This window comes from Lonchura striata, chromosome 15, assembly GCF_046129695.1.
Source record: "Lonchura striata isolate bLonStr1 chromosome 15, bLonStr1.mat, whole genome shotgun sequence".
Lineage (NCBI taxonomy): Eukaryota > Metazoa > Chordata > Aves > Passeriformes > Estrildidae > Lonchura > Lonchura striata.
In genome coordinates, this window is record NC_134617.1 from 3,382,901 (window position 1) to 3,397,596 (window position 14,696).

The 14,696-nt window shown below is 66.1% G+C and overlaps 1 protein-coding gene across 2 annotated transcripts; it reads right to left on the reverse strand.

The window, feature by feature from the left end:
• Positions 1–37: 37 nt before the first annotated feature.
• UNC5A (unc-5 netrin receptor A) lies at positions 38–12,950 on the reverse strand. Of its 2 annotated transcripts, XM_031506035.2 has the most exons (16): positions 12,836–12,950; positions 4,699–4,920; positions 4,416–4,559; positions 4,236–4,339; positions 3,944–4,124; positions 3,663–3,830; positions 3,310–3,474; positions 3,036–3,224; positions 2,322–2,621; positions 2,143–2,230; positions 1,896–2,064; positions 1,585–1,818; positions 1,356–1,505; positions 1,097–1,261; positions 837–1,012; positions 38–628 (listed from the first exon to the last, which is right to left on the reverse strand). In XM_031506035.2, exons 1-16 carry the CDS (start codon positions 12,948–12,950, stop codon positions 469–471), a joined length of 2,730 nt encoding a protein of 909 aa, XP_031361895.2. In that variant the 3' UTR covers positions 38–468. The 2 variants fall into 2 exon arrangements, with proteins under 2 accessions (XP_031361895.2, XP_021386367.2); XM_021530692.2 differs by lacking the exons at positions 3,663–3,830; positions 12,836–12,950 and adding an exon at positions 12,087–12,267.
• Positions 12,951–14,696: the final 1,746 nt, after the last annotated feature.

A 14,696-nucleotide genomic window follows, 5' to 3' on the forward strand; every position in this document is an offset into this window, starting at 1 on the left:
GGGCGTGGGGCAGCGCATGGCCGGGCACAGCCCCACGTAGCAATATATATAGAATTTATTTACATTCACGTCCGGCAGACCCCCCGCCCGCGGCACCGCTATGTACATAAGGCCAAGTGTAAATACTTGAATGCACTTAATACAGAATTAAAAAAACGGGCTTTACACAACACGGCACGGGGCCCGGGGCCGCCTGGCCCCACACGCAGACACCACGACGGCACCGCACGCACGACGCACACCCAGTGCCCCCCCAGTCCCCCACCATGGGGCTCTGGGACCCCCAGGGCTGGGCTGAGTCCCGCTGCCACAGTGCTGGAGGGGCCTGACTGCCACGGGGCAGGAGCATCCTGCCCTTCCAAGGGGGCCAGGTAGCCCTCCTCGTGTGCTGTGGGGCAGGAGAAGCCTGGTGGGCCAGCCAGGGCCCCCCTTAGCCCCACGGTGGTGGTCCCCTGGGACCCGCCATGCTCAGCACTCAGCCTCGGAGAAGAGGGCACCGTCCTGCTTGCCGACCTCGGCCACGGCGGCAGCCAGCTGGGAGAGGTTGCCATTGGGGAAGTGCCGTGCTTCCCACAAGTTGAGGATCATGGCTGTGGGACTGGCCTTCGAGGCGAAGAAGCTGAGATGGCTGGAAAGGGACGGAGGGACCACGTCAGGGCACAGAGGTAGCTCCACATCCCATTATCAACCCCGTGCTAACCTCACCTTGTTCAGCAGCCCTCTACTGGGATCTCACAGCATTCCAGCATCCATCCATAGGAGCAGGATGAGGCCTGAACCCCTGCCCCCATCCACCATACCACCCCATCCCCAGCACTATCCTCAGTCTGCATTACCTATCAAGGTTGAGCTTTTGTGCCAGTGTCCTCCAGTCGGCTCCCCGTGTGCCCGGCGGGTCCAGGCTGCTGATGATCTTTTGGCGGATGAGGAAGGGGATCTTGAAGGCACTGGGGCCCACCAGAGCTGGGGTGCCCACCTCGTCGGGGACCAGCCAGTCTGAAAACCTTGTGTCCTGGGAGAGAGCACAAGCAGGGAGAGAAAAGGATGTGAGGCAATCCTATGGGCACCCCCAGGAATGGCCTGGTCCTGCCCTCACCTTGGCAATGTTGAAGTTGACAGTGAAGCTCTGCCCATCTCCCTCCACCTGCCAGACCCAGATCTTGCAGGCCAGCTCACAGGTGCTGGTGCTCAGGCGCTCCAGAGTGAAGGTGCAGTGCAGGAAGGGCTGCAGCCCGCTCCAGATGTGGTAGAAGGGGATCTCCTGCAGTGAGGTGACAGAGCTGGGTGTGTCAGAGTGGCAGGGACACCTCCCTCCACCTCTAACCCCATCCCCACACACCGGCCAGCCTCCTCACCTGGTAGCTGGCGAGGAGCTTGCTCTTCCAGAGGGAGCTGGGCATATCATGGATGGAGAGGCGCAGGTTGTGGTAGCTGTCCTTGAAGTGCAGCACCCGGGGGGCTCCGATCAGCTGCCCTCCCAGCTGCTTCTCCAGCTGGATCACCTCCTGCCAGCACAAGCAGCAGTCACACCAGGAGCACAGCTCTCTCTCCAAGCCGGGATGGGCAGGTTGGGGACCCCGGTACCTTGAGGACGTCCTGGGTGTCACTGAGGCAGTAGACACGGATGTTGTACTCCAGCGAGGGGCAGGCGGCTGGCGCGAACAGGACCAGCTTGAGGCGCTTGGAGGCCGCCATGCTGAGGGACTCCCCGACCAGGGCAAAGCGCCCCAGCTGCTCCGTGAACACGTAGCAAGCCTGCGCTTCCAGCTGGCAGTAGTACAGCTCTGTGCACGGCTCAGCGCCCAGCTGCAGCACGTCCTACGGCACCCAGGCAGAGATGCAGCTCAGCCGTGGCCGTCCCTCCTCCATCCCTGCAACCCCTCGCCCCTGCTCACCTCCCACGTGCCCTCGCACGACTGCTTCTTCAGCCGGATGCTCCAGTTCTCAGCACTGGCTTCCACGCAGTGCCCCATGGCCAGGATGGCGGGGCGGGTGAGCAGGACCCCGGGGGGGCCACAGCTGACGATGGGGCTCAGCAGCGTCTGGCAGCCAGCCAGGGGCAGCCTGGGGCAGCGATGGGGGAGCCGAGTCAGGACAGAACCCCCTCCAACAGCCCCGTGCCCCAGCAGCCCCGGCACCTACCTCACCTCCTCCTGCTTGTGCAGGGTCAGGTAGACCTCATAGATCTTCCCCCGCGGGATGGCATCGGGTGGGATGAGCAGGCTGATCCCTGGGTGGGAATGGGGGTGCAGGCAGGGGGTGAGCCCCATGAGGACCCTGCCTGGCCTGGGCAGTGCTCTGGAATCCCCACCCCGCTGTACCTGTGTTGGGGATCATGAGCCGCCCCCCCAAGAAGTTGAAGGTGCCATAGGCCATGTTGTTGGTGCCGCGGGGCAGGGAGCGGAAGTAGCTCTGTGTGGAGAGCCGGGCCACGAAGTCAGCACCCTCGGCGGCGGGCGAGCTGTGGTGCAGCGTGTGCCGTCCAGCACCCAGCGGGCTCAGCAGGTGCCCATTGGGCAGCTGGAGCTTGGCAGGGCCGTCCTGGCGTGGGCAGAGCGAGCCCTGGTAGGTCATGGTGGTGGTGCTGAGGTCTGGCTGGATGGTGAGCAGGCTGGGGTTGTCTGCAGCACAGAGCAAGCGACTGTGGTGCCGGGGCAAGGCGGAAACAGGGCGTCCCCAGCAATGGTACATGGGCACAGTCAGCTTGAGAGGGCATGGGGCACACAGTCCCTGCCCCATAGTGAGGAGCCCATAGGACACAGCCACCACCCTGGGGATCTGACCCTATGTGGCACAGAGCACTGACCCCGCAGTCAGGGACTCTAAGATGCAGAGTTCCTGTCCCTAGGTCAGGGATGCCATAAGGCAAAGAATCAGCTCAAGACCAAGGACCCCACAGTGCACAGAACCCCACCCAGGGGTGCCCTGTAGCAGACAGCCCCTGCCCAGAGATCCCCTGACAGGTTTGGCCACCTGCAGGTCCAAGGGACACCATGTCCCAGTGTGGGTGCACTATCCCTGCAACGCTCACTCACCAGCCTTGCTGGGTTTGATGCTGACGGGCTGGAAGCCGGCAGTGAGGATGGAGGAATCGGCCACATCAGCATCCAGACCCCCCTTCTTGCGGCAGTACACCAGCACCCCCACCAGCAGCAGCAGCACCAGGCACACAGCCACGGCCACCAGCCCCACGTACAGTGCTACGTCCTCTGCGCCGGGGGCAGCTGTGTGGGGAAGGCCATCAGCACACATGGTCTCTCCCCGGTCCCCTCTCCCAGGGGACAGCCCTGCCAACCCCGCCGTGCTCACCGTGGGTGCAGAGCTCAGAGGTGCAGTTACGGGTGTCCAGCTCGGGGCCGTGGCAATCCCGGCCTCCGTTGCGTGGCGCTGGCTCCGAGCACTCGCGGCTGCGCCAGTGGGTGCATTCGGCCCCGCACTCCGACCATTTGCTCCACTCCGACCAGGCGCCGTCCACTGCAGGCACAGCCTGGAGTCAGCGCCCTGCTGCCACCCCTTTTCCCTGCCCCGGGGCCGGCAGAGACGGACACACAGGGGAATTGGAGGACAAGACATCTGGTGGGGACTGGGACTGCAATGGGCGCAGTGGGGAGTGCAGCATCGGCACGACGGGGCAGTGGCGGTGCCCTGAGCAGGGCAGGTACCTGGGCAGAGGGTGGTGCAGGCGGTTTTCTGCACATTTTGGCCCTCACAGAAAGCACCCCCATTGAGGGGTGTGGGGTTGGTGCACGTCCGGCTCCGCTTCTGCCAGCCCCGTCCACAGCTGGTGCTGCAGCCTGACCACTGTGTCCACGTCGACCAGCCGCCGTTCACTGGGTGGAGAGGGACCTGTCAGCACCCTGCCGCTAAGGGGACGCAGGTTGGGACAGGACAGGGAGAGTGACACCAGGGCAGCATGGTGGGGACTGGCGTGGAGGGGCCATACCGTAGACAATGATGGCAGCAGAGGCGCTGCGGCGACGGGCCACGATGTTTTTAGCCACGCAGGTGTAGTTGGCGGTGTCGGCCAGGCGGGCCTGACGCAGCACCAGGCTGTGCTCTGGCGTCACGTAGACGTTGGCATCCAGTTCCGGGTCCACCAGCTCCTCGTTGCGCAGCCACTCCACCTGTAGGGCACAGGGAGGTCACTGGGTGCCTGCCTGGGATCGCACACATCATCGCCCTGGGTGAGGGGGATCCTCAGCCACATCCTGTCCTACCCAGCTGCGGGGACCCACCTCGGCGGGGGGGATGCCCTCGGGAGGGCGGCAGGGCAGCACGATGCCCTGCTCAATGGAGACCTCCCTGGCTGTCGGCTCCTGCTCGAAGTTCTTGCGCAGATCTGGGGAGGCACAGGGGTGAGATGGGGGGCTGGGGCCGGCGCCCCGCACTCTGTCCAGACACCTGCAGACACTCACAGGCGATGCGCACGAAAGCCTTTTGGCTCTTGGTGGTGCCGGAGGAGCTCCAGGCCACGCACTGGCACCAGTACTCCTCCAGCCCAAAGATCTTCTCCACTTGCTGACGGGTGACCTCGATGCGCACTTCCATCACTGGCAGCCCTGGGACCGGACAGTGGCACGTCACACTGGTATGCCGGGAGCTGTCCCTGCTGCCCCAGCCCCAGGCAAGCCCCGCCAAGAGTGGCACACGTGGCTTCCCAGGAGCGGGGCTGGCACCGCCGCTCCTGCTGGCGCTCACCAGTGCTGCGGTCGGTGCTGTGCTGCGTGACGTGGTCACCTTGGTGCACCCACTCGCCGTTGCACTTGAAGTAGATCTGCGTGGCAGGGGTGGCACGGCAGGCCAGGCTCACTGCCTTGTTCTTCACAATGTAGACATCCTCCGGCTCCAGCTGGAAGTGTGGCAGCAGGTCCGAGGATGCGCCAGATGCTGGGTTGGCCACGGTCGCGCTTTGCTGAGCACCTGTGGGGAGATGGGGCTCGGCCACCTCCATGTGCCCTGGCTGGGACATCACCCACGCCAGACAGCCCCATGCTAGTGGCCCTGTGCCTCCCCACTGTCCCTTCCACCAGCAGTGCAGCAGCCCTCTCCCACCCTGCCATCCATCAGGGAAAGCAGCCACACAGTGGCTGCGCCCGCTGAACCCTTGCCGATCCCTCATGTCCACACTTAGCACTAATGAAAAGGAAATGTAGTGTGACCAACAAGGGCCATTGCTCACGCCTCCAGAGCGCCTGCCACCCCCTTCTCCAGCACACTGAGAGGCACTGACCAGGGGCCACATCCTGCCCTGCTGCACCCCAGAGTGGCACAGGGATGCTGGACAAGCCGTGGTGACACGGCAGGGTAGCAAAGCAGTGCGCCCTGTCCTGTGTCACTGATACCCATGTGGGGGCTGGCTGTCCCCAGGGTGGTGAGGATGGCTCAGTGCTGGACACACAGACCGCCAGGGTGACAGTAGTGCTGGGGACATGACACATGGCACAGTCCCACAGTATCCACATGCCCCAACCCAGACAAGGCCAGGTGTCTCTTCTGCCTCCACCCATCAGTGTCTGCTGTGGAAAGAGTTAATAAACCAGGGCCCTAAATAAGCATTTGATTAACAAACGATAAAATAGCGATTGTGTCACTGAATGAAGCTGTAATTGCTGCTGCTAATTGGCTGGTTAGGATTTAATAAGCAATTAAATGGGATGGAATGCGCAGTAATTAAGTACCTTCGTTTGGCAACCACCAGCCACTCCCCATGTGCCCGTGGGACCCCACTGCCTGTGCCCACCCCGGCTGGCTCCCGCCCGGCACGGCCGCCTGCGTGACGGGAACGCGAGCGACACGCGGGTCCCTTGGGCCCTGCCTGAACCCCCAGGGAGGCTCCAAGCCCTGCCGCTCCCCCCAGCTGGCTCGGGCCCCTCGGAGCCGGGCAGCGGGTGCCGAGGAGCCCACCGCGATGCCCCCCGGGACGGGCAAGGTGCGGCAGCTAATTTACGCGGGGAAGATAAACGGCGACCATAACGCGCCGGTTATTACCCCATCAGCACTTTTACAATGTCACTGGCAATTAATTTAATTAAAACTCCTGTCGGGGATATACTGGCGTCTCATATTTCACTGGTTTAACGACCCCCCCCCCCCAGCCGCAGCCTGGGGCCGGCCCGGGGGTCACGGCTCGGACAGGCGCTGCGGTCCCCGGTGCGGGGCTGTCCCCGCGCCGGCTGCGGCACAGCTCGCCGCATCACCCGCGGGTCCCACCGCTGTGCCTGCTGCTCGGGCACTCCGGGTGCCCACACTGCACTACGCATGCTGGCATGTGGGCTCTGGGTAAATAAACCCAATTTATTTATGAAATGCCATGTTTGCTGCTGCACAGCATCGCGGCTGCCTCCCGCCCGGGCGGCTGTAGCAGACGCGCCGGGTGAACTGTGCTGCGGGACCAGCTTTTTAATCACACGTGAAATGAGTACAGCGATTGCCGAGCTGCGTGTCTATCCATCACGGCTGAGTGGAGGGGCGCAGGAAGCCTGGGACCAGCAGCAAGGCATGGAGGAGGCAGGATGGGTATGGAGCCCCCGCAGCTGCCCACCCAAGCGGGGTGCTGGGTGCATTGTGGGCAGAGCGGGGGGAGCACGGACAGCAAACAGAGCTGGGGATGTGCAGTGAGTGGCAGAGCCAGCCCTGGCTGTCCTGCTGCTGAGCACTGGGCCAGGCACTGGTGAGGCTCTGTGCTGTGGTGTGGGCATGGATGGAACCATGGGGCACAGCCAGGAGGCTGGAGCTAGCCTGGAGCCCTGTGAGGGAGCAGGGGAACTGTGGTCTGGGTGCCCCATGCACCACAGGCACCCCCTTCATGACGACCCTACACACCGTGGGCTCTGCACGCTCTACGAGCACCCCACGCACCCTCTGACCACCTAATGGCCCACGGCCACCCCACGCGTCACAGTTATGCCAAACACCTCGGCATCTCATACGCTGTGGATGCCACATGCTCTGTGGGCACCTCAGATTCTATGGGCAACCCACGCTCTTCAGCCACTCTACGCACTTCGGGCCCCCCGTGTCCTGTGGAGCCCTCCACTCCGCAGCCATTCTTCACAGCGTGGGCATCTCCCACACCACAGACACATCCCACAGCACAGGCGCCCTGCACCCCACCGGTGCCCCGCACTCTGCAGCCACCCCCACGCACTGCGGGTCCCCCGCGTCCTGTGGGTGTCCCCCCCCCCCCGTGGGTGCGGGCGCAGCGTGGGCGCCCCGTGGGCAGCGGTCCCCCGCGTGGCGTGTGCCGGCTCCCGCGCCCGCCCGGCGCTCACCTGCCGCTGCGCTGCCATGGAAACAGGAGAGATGCTTATGTCACCTTGGCAAAGGGAACCGCGGAACTTCGGCGGGGACGGCGAACAAGCCGCCGGGGTGGGGTGGGGTGGGGGGCGCTGGGATCCACACACCCCTCGCCCCTCCCTCACCCTGGCAGGGCACAGCCTCGGCCGTGCTCCCTGCAGCCGAAGGAGTGACTGGGAGCGCGGTTTGCTCCAGCGCCGATAAATCTGAGCCAGTAAAGTCGGTGCATTAAGCAGGGTTTTAATATCAATTATCCCCCCAACACGTGGGCTAACGAGTGGTGCTTGATGGAGGGGAAGGGTGGTGGGCTGGGGAACAAGTCTGCCACACCCAGCTCAGGGTGCAGAGGGGAGGGGGACACCCCGCTCTGAGCTCTGGGAACCCGCCCCAGCCTTCGTCACAGCACTGTGGGACCCCCAGCTGCTCCTGCCCCCCATGTGCAAAGCTCCCCCTGTTTCCTGCCACTCCAGGTGGTCACACAGCCTCTCACAGGAGCACCTGGGCTCCCCAGCAGCAGAAACACCAGGTGTACTGATGTTATGGTCAAAGAGAGACCACAGGACACTGCACTGCTCATTTTGGGGGCTGGTGGGGTGGGGGGACACTGATAGAACACACCAGGCTCCGGTGGGTGCCCCAGTATGGTCCCTCTGGTCCTCAAGGGGCTGATCCTGCCTGGGTGACAGTGCCGAAGTCCCCAGTGGTGCCGGGAGCAGCCTGGTGGGTGCCTCTGTGCCTGCCGCGGGGAGACACTGAGAAGGTCAGCGTGCTCTTGGCGAGGAGAGGCTGCCCGCCGGTGGCTGCGGCAGCGCCAGCCCCAGCACGGCCCGTGGGTGCCCACGCGGCACAGCTGCCCCTGGGAGGGAGCAGGTAGCTTCTGGCAGTGCCACAATGGCATGGATCTGTCTAAACGCTGCTGCCCACCACGTCAGCCGCCCCCGATGGGGCATCCCACCCCATCCTCCCTCTGCCCCCGCCCTCTCCATGCTCCCCTCACTGCTGCTGCCACTCTGCGGGTCCCCACAGCAGCGTGGGGACCTCAATGCCAGCACCTGCCTCCACCACTGTGCCCCTCGGTGGCTCTCCCCGATCCCCGTGGGCTTTGCAGCCGGCAGATTTGCTCCCAGCTGGTGCCCCATCCATCGTGTCCGTGCCAGGCCTGGCACACCATTAACATGAAAGATTTCCTCACACTTTGCTGGTACTCTGCGCCCCAGCATCAGGTAATTAAAGCCATAATTGCTGCTGATTGCTCTGGCCTTAACGAGGGAAGGGTGGGCATCAGGGGAGGGCAGAGGGTACCCATGTGTTCCCAGGGGAGCCTGGGGGTGCCAACCCTGCACGCAGGGGTCCCCGTCGCTGGCACTTTGCTCTCTGCAGGGTGCAGAGAAGGGAACTGGCACAAGTCGCCACAATCAAAAAGCTCGTCTGAGGCTTTGAGCTGGGACCATGCTGCTGAGAGAGGCTGGCTCTGAGGCACGATCAGCTGGTGCTGTCTCTGGGAGACTCCCCGAGCCATGGGCCACAGCTCTGCCCAGCTGCTCTGACCCTCACCTGGGGCATCAGGACATCGGCAAACACTTCCCTTGCGCCCACCCCTCCACCCCACACAGTGCCACAGTAACGCCAGGCGGGTGCCAGCGCCAGCCCCGGCTGGGCAGAGAGCCAGCAGGGTCGGATGCCAACGCTGGGCAGCAGGACCCGGCTCCTGGCCAGCCTGGCGTGTGCTGAGCACTGGGGACGATGCGACTGTGGGCACAAGATGCCAACACGGCCTCCACGCTCCAATGGGCACCGTGTCCCCGGGGGTGTCCCCTCCCTACCTTGGACCGTGTCCCCAGTTTTCTGGCGTGTCCCCACGAGCTGGCCATTGTCCGGGTCCCTCAGGCGTGTGGCCCACGTGTGCCACGGGGGAGGCTGGGTGGAGGTGCCTGTCTCCCGGTGAGCGCCTGGCAGCGTCTGGGCGCTGATGAAGCGAGTGCTGCTTGTGAATGAATTAGGCGGGTTTGCATGACAATGGAGCTGCCTAATTACGGATTTGAGCTGATACTGCTCTCCCCATTACATGCAATTAGCATGTGCCAGGGCGGGCAGGGCTCCCAGCGCCCGCCCAGGGCTGCACGCCCTGGCTGTGCCCGCACATGACCCCCGCTGCACCATGCCCGGGGTCTGAGGACAATGGTGCCAGTGCCACCAAAGGCAGCCGGAGGTGGCAGCCCCCCACCCAGGGACCATCTCTGCCTGTTTGAAGGCTGCCAGCCCTGCCATCCAGTGCTGGGCATTCTTTCCCAGGCACACACACAGAGCAGGAGAGGGGACCCGTTCCCGACCAGCTCTGGGTAGCTGAAGAGCTCTGTAGCCCCCAGGCCCCCTGTGCCAGCAGGACTCGTGCCAAGATCTACCAGCCCCTGTCAGCAGCACGGCATGGGGAAGGGGTCCCGTGCTCAGTGGAGGATGAGGGGGTCCCCCAGCCCAGTCTAGCACTGGGATGGTGGAGGACACAAGACTGACCCGGTGCAATGTGTGGGAACTGTCGCTGGGATCTTGATCCCGGGAAACCGAATGGGTTTCCTGACTCTCCTTTAACTGACAGTGAGAAAAGGAAAAACTCTGGCCAAGCCCTGGCCCCACCGGGAGGAGAGTCAAGGTCACCTCAGTCCTACATCCCATCGGGATGGGCAGGGACAACACTCCCAGGTGCCAGTGTCCAGCCCCACAGTCTCTCCCCTCTCACCCACGGGTGTCACCCAGCGGTGACAGCAGCCCTGGCACCTCACAACCATCCAGCAGCAAGGGCTGAGGGACCTGGGGCCTGAGAACCCCATCCTGCAGGAGCTCCAGCAGAGCAGGGTCTGGGGCCCATGGGGAACCTGCCTGACACCCCCTGAAGCAGCACCCAAAGAGCAGCAGACGGCAGAGCCGAGGGGTACTGGGCAACTGGGACTGACTGGATGAGGACAGGGTCCCAGTGTGCCAAGTCTGGAGCCAGCCCACCTCAGCCTTCCTGTGGGCAGACACGCAATACATGGACCAGCGATTGTGCTGACAGACAGAGCAGTGCTGGCACGGAGGGTGCACCCCTGGGCACAGGGAAGGGGGGACAGTGGGACATGCACAGCACTCAGTCCCCATGCCAGCATCCCCTGGGCACCGGGCATCAGTAACAGGCTGGTCTCGTGTGCTGCTGGCCACCCCGGTGGGCCAGGCTATGAGGTGCCTGCGGTGGCTCCGGGGGTGCCCAGCCCCTGGTGGCACCGTCAGCATCCCGGTTCCCTCCCGCAAGCACCTGCCAGGCTCTGCACGGTTTGATGTAGTGCCAGCCCCGCGTGGCACCGAGCCAGAACAAACAGCCCTGGGCAGGCTGCGTCTGCCGCGTGCTCGTGCTGACAGCCGGCACGGCAGCTCCCCGGTGCCCGGCAGCTCCCCGGTGCCCGGCAGCTCCCCGGTGCCCGGTGACTCCAGCCCTGCCCGCCACCCCGCACTCCTGCCTGCCCCACGGAGCCCCCAGTGCCCAGCCAGGCACAGGTTGTAGGGTCATGTATGATGCAACGACCAGGGGTGCCAGGCTGTGGGGCATCAGGCTGTGGAGTGCGGTGGCTGGGGGCTGTCTGCTGGAGCCCGGGGGTCCCTGGCAGCCCAGGGGAGTTCAGCAGCACAACACGGCTCGTGTGGGGTTAGAGCAGAGTCCCTGGCCCCGACCAGAGGAGCTGGAGCAGGAGCCGCTGTGGGGCTGGGGCAGGAGATGAGCTAGGGCCTGGCACTGGCTGCAACCATGCCACGGGGAATGGCCCACGGCACAACTGGCCAGGGGCAGCTCTTGGGAAGGACCCTGCCCCTCTGTCCCTGCCCACCTGCCAGTGCAGCAGCCCAGCAGGGCAGCCCCCCACCTTGGGGACTTGCCCCTCGCTGCTGGCCATGGGTGGCCCCCACTCCTCACTGCTGTTCTCGCCCTTCCCTGCGGGCACCAGCGGGTGGGCAGCGGGGGTGCTGCTCCACCAGCAGGCAGGGGCCCTTTGCCTGAACACCTGGGTTCACTGTCCCCAACCCGTGGCCTGACGACCCTGGTGAGAGAAACCCTGCAATGCCACGCTGTGCCATGCTATGCCATGCTGTGCCATGCCTTGCCAGGCTGGAGCAGAGGCCCAGCCTGCCCCGTTTGTGCCCAGCAGTGGCTGTGCAGGTGACTGGCTGTGAGCTGTTTGCCAAGCCAGCGATGGGGACTGGCACCACACCACACTGCCCGAGCCAGTGCTGGCACCTCCGGGCTCCTCACACCTCCAGTCACAGGGCTGGCATGAGGTACTCTGGTGCACCCCCTGCCCTTTTGCCCCCCATCTCCATCCATCCTCACAGTTCCCACGCGTGCCATAGGGACAGCCGTGGTCCATGCCCAGCTGGGTGCCACAGCACCCTCCATAGAGGGTCTCCTGCACCCAAGGGGTGCCCACCCACCGCGCCGTCTCTGCAGCGTTCTCCTGCAGACGGGGCCATGCTGGGAACGCCGGGTCCCTGGGGATGCCCAGACGGTTTCGGGCAGCACTGGGGCTTCAGCCCCTCTGGGTGTCTGCCGTGCCCACCAACACACCGAACCCACGCTAGGGGACATTTTTGCTGGCGGGTGGAGGGTCAGGGGGCCGGGACCCTCTGGACCCCGTCCCCTCCACGAGCCCCCCGCAGAGCTCACGTCCAGCCTCGCGCAGCTCCCCGCCCCCAGCCTGGTCCTTTGTCTGCAGCCGCCACTTCCCGTCTGCCGTGACACCTGCCAGCGGCCGCCAGCCCCGGGCACCCACCGTACTCCCGGCCGCCGACCCCACGGACCGGCCGCCGGAGCGACCAAGCCCCGGGGATCCACCCGGCCGCTCCCGCTCCTGCCGGGTCCTGTCCTGGGGGGAATTGCCGGGGGCAGCCGTGCTCCGGACCGTCCGCGTCTGCAGCACCACCGATAGAGTCCCGCATACTGCCCGCGTCACGACCACCCACGCGCACCCCCGCGGCGTGACAGCACCCTCCGGGCTATCCCGTCACCGCGGTCCCCCGTGTCCCGGCCAAGTGACGGCAGCGGCAGGAGCACTGTGCCAGCGGCAGGGATGCTGTGCGCTGGGCAGGGACGCCACGCGTGGGGCAGGTGCGCTGCGGACACCGCTGCCCGGCGCTGGCAGGGCCCGGGGGAGCGGAGCCGTGGCGGGGAGCGCCAGCCCCCCTCAGTGCGGGCAGCGTCCGGGGCAGTGCCGGCGGGACACGCGTGTGCGGCCACGCTCGGGCAAGGGGCGGGGGGCGGCAGCGCCCGCCGTGGGGCGGGGGACACATCCCCGTTCCCCACCAGCACCCGAGCCTCCCACAGCCCTCGGGCATCCCGCACGGCGAACGAGCGGCCGCCGTCCCCGTGAGGGCACCGGCGTCCCACAGGACGCCCACCCGCCGCCGCTCCCCGGGTGACCTTGCCCGGCGCCCAGTCTCGGTGCCGGGTCCCCGCCGCGCCGCCGGGCCCCCCTCCCGCCCGGTGCGCGGTGCCCGCCCGCGGGAGGCGGCGGTGACTCACCGGCGGCGGCGAGCAGGGCAGCGGCGAGCAGGGCACCGAGCGGCCCCGGCGCGGCGGCGGCAGCGGCGGCGGCGGCGGCGGGGGGGGCCCGGCGGCGGGGCGGCCGCGCACCCATGGCGCGCCCCGCGGAGCGCTGCGGGGCGAGGGAGCAGGGCGGGCCGCGCTCCGCGCCGCCCTCAGCGGGCCATGGCGCCCCCGCCACCGCCACCGGCCCCGCCGCGGCTGCCGCCCGCCGCCGCGCCGCTCCGCTCCGCCCGGGCGCCGCCAATGCGGGGCGGGAGCGCGGACCCGCCCGCGGAAGGGACGGCGCAACAGCTGGGCGCGCCCCCGCCGCCGCCCCCCGCCCGCAACGCCGGCACCGCACCCCCCGCCTCTGCACACACCCGAGCGGGCACGGCGGGTCCGCACCGCGCCCGAGCGCGGAGCAGCGCGGCTCCCCCGGCTTGCATCCCCCCCGGGCACGGCGCATCCCCCGGCACGGTGGTACTCCCCTCTCCGGGACGCCCGCGGGCTCTGCAGCCCCCGGGACACCCCCTGGCAGCTCAGACCTGCTACACGCTTCATCTCCCCTCCACACCGCACTCTGCCCCAAGCCCCTGCTGCACCACCAGGTGATGCCCAGGGATGCTCCCCAGCCCAGCCTGGCACCCCACGGGAAATGTCACAGAAGAGAGACAGCAATCTTTGCGGCAGCGTGGGTCACCTGTGGGGCCCCCACCTTACCGCCACACATGGCGGTCTGGCCTAAAGGCACCCCGTGCTCAGCCACACTGGCCTCTCTCAGAGGACGCAGCTGCAGGATGTGGCCCCTTCCCTCTCTGTCCCCTCCCTGCACCCTGCCAAGGTGCCCACAAGCAGCGTTGCTGTCACCAGCAGGATGTTGCAGTGTGGGCAAGGGACAAAGGTCAAAGGGGGCTGAGCTGTACCGGGGTGCCCCGGGTGCTCCCCAAACCCTGTGGCAGCCAAAGCCTGCGGCTGCCATGCTGAGCAACCCTGTCCCCAGCAGCAGGGGCCGGGCAGTAGCTCCCAGCGTTGTGCAGCAATAATTTCATTAGCGGCATCAGGAACAATTAACAACTGCTCTGATGCCTCCAAGAGCTGAAGCGTGTGTGAAGCCAGCGCAGCTCTCCCGGGTGGCACCGGCTGTGTTGTGGCCTCCCTCCACCCAAGGGGTGGAGGGAGGCCACAACACAGCCGGTGCCACCCGGGAGAGCTGGCAGTGCTGGCAGTGCCAGGCAGAGTGGAACCCACTGCCAGCACCTCTCTGGGACGAGGCCAGAGCCATCTCCCACCATCACAAACCTCCCGGGACATCCTGTGCCAGTGCAGTCCTGGACCAGCCATGTAGGGTGGCGACTGTGGCGTGACACCCGTGGGTGCCCATTTTCATCCCACCATGCTGCCCCAAGCAGATCCACGAGCCCTGGGACATCTGCCTGGACAATGGTGGGGGCCAGCGGCAGAGGAGAGCCCCAGTCCCTGTAAGCAGAGCTCTGGCACAGCAGCAATAACAGCCCTCCTTCAGGCTGGCTCGTTATTACTGATGGCATTTGCATGGAAACAGGATGTTTTTACTCCTTGCGGCTCCATCTGCTCCTGCTGAAGTCACCGCTCTGCACATGAGCTCCGGGGGGCTGCCATGGGAACCGGGGCAAGCTCCCCCGCAGTGCTGGGACCCCCAGCTCGGGCTCCCACTGTGGCCAAATCCCCCCCAGGCAAGCAGCAGGACAGGGCGAGGTGGGGGTACCCTGTGCAGATGGCACCTGAGGTGGGCACCCAGCACGGTGCTCCCCTGGGGCAGCACGCTGGGGGTCCCACGTGCAATGCCAGCTCCATCTGCTCCTGGCACCTCTCTCTTGGG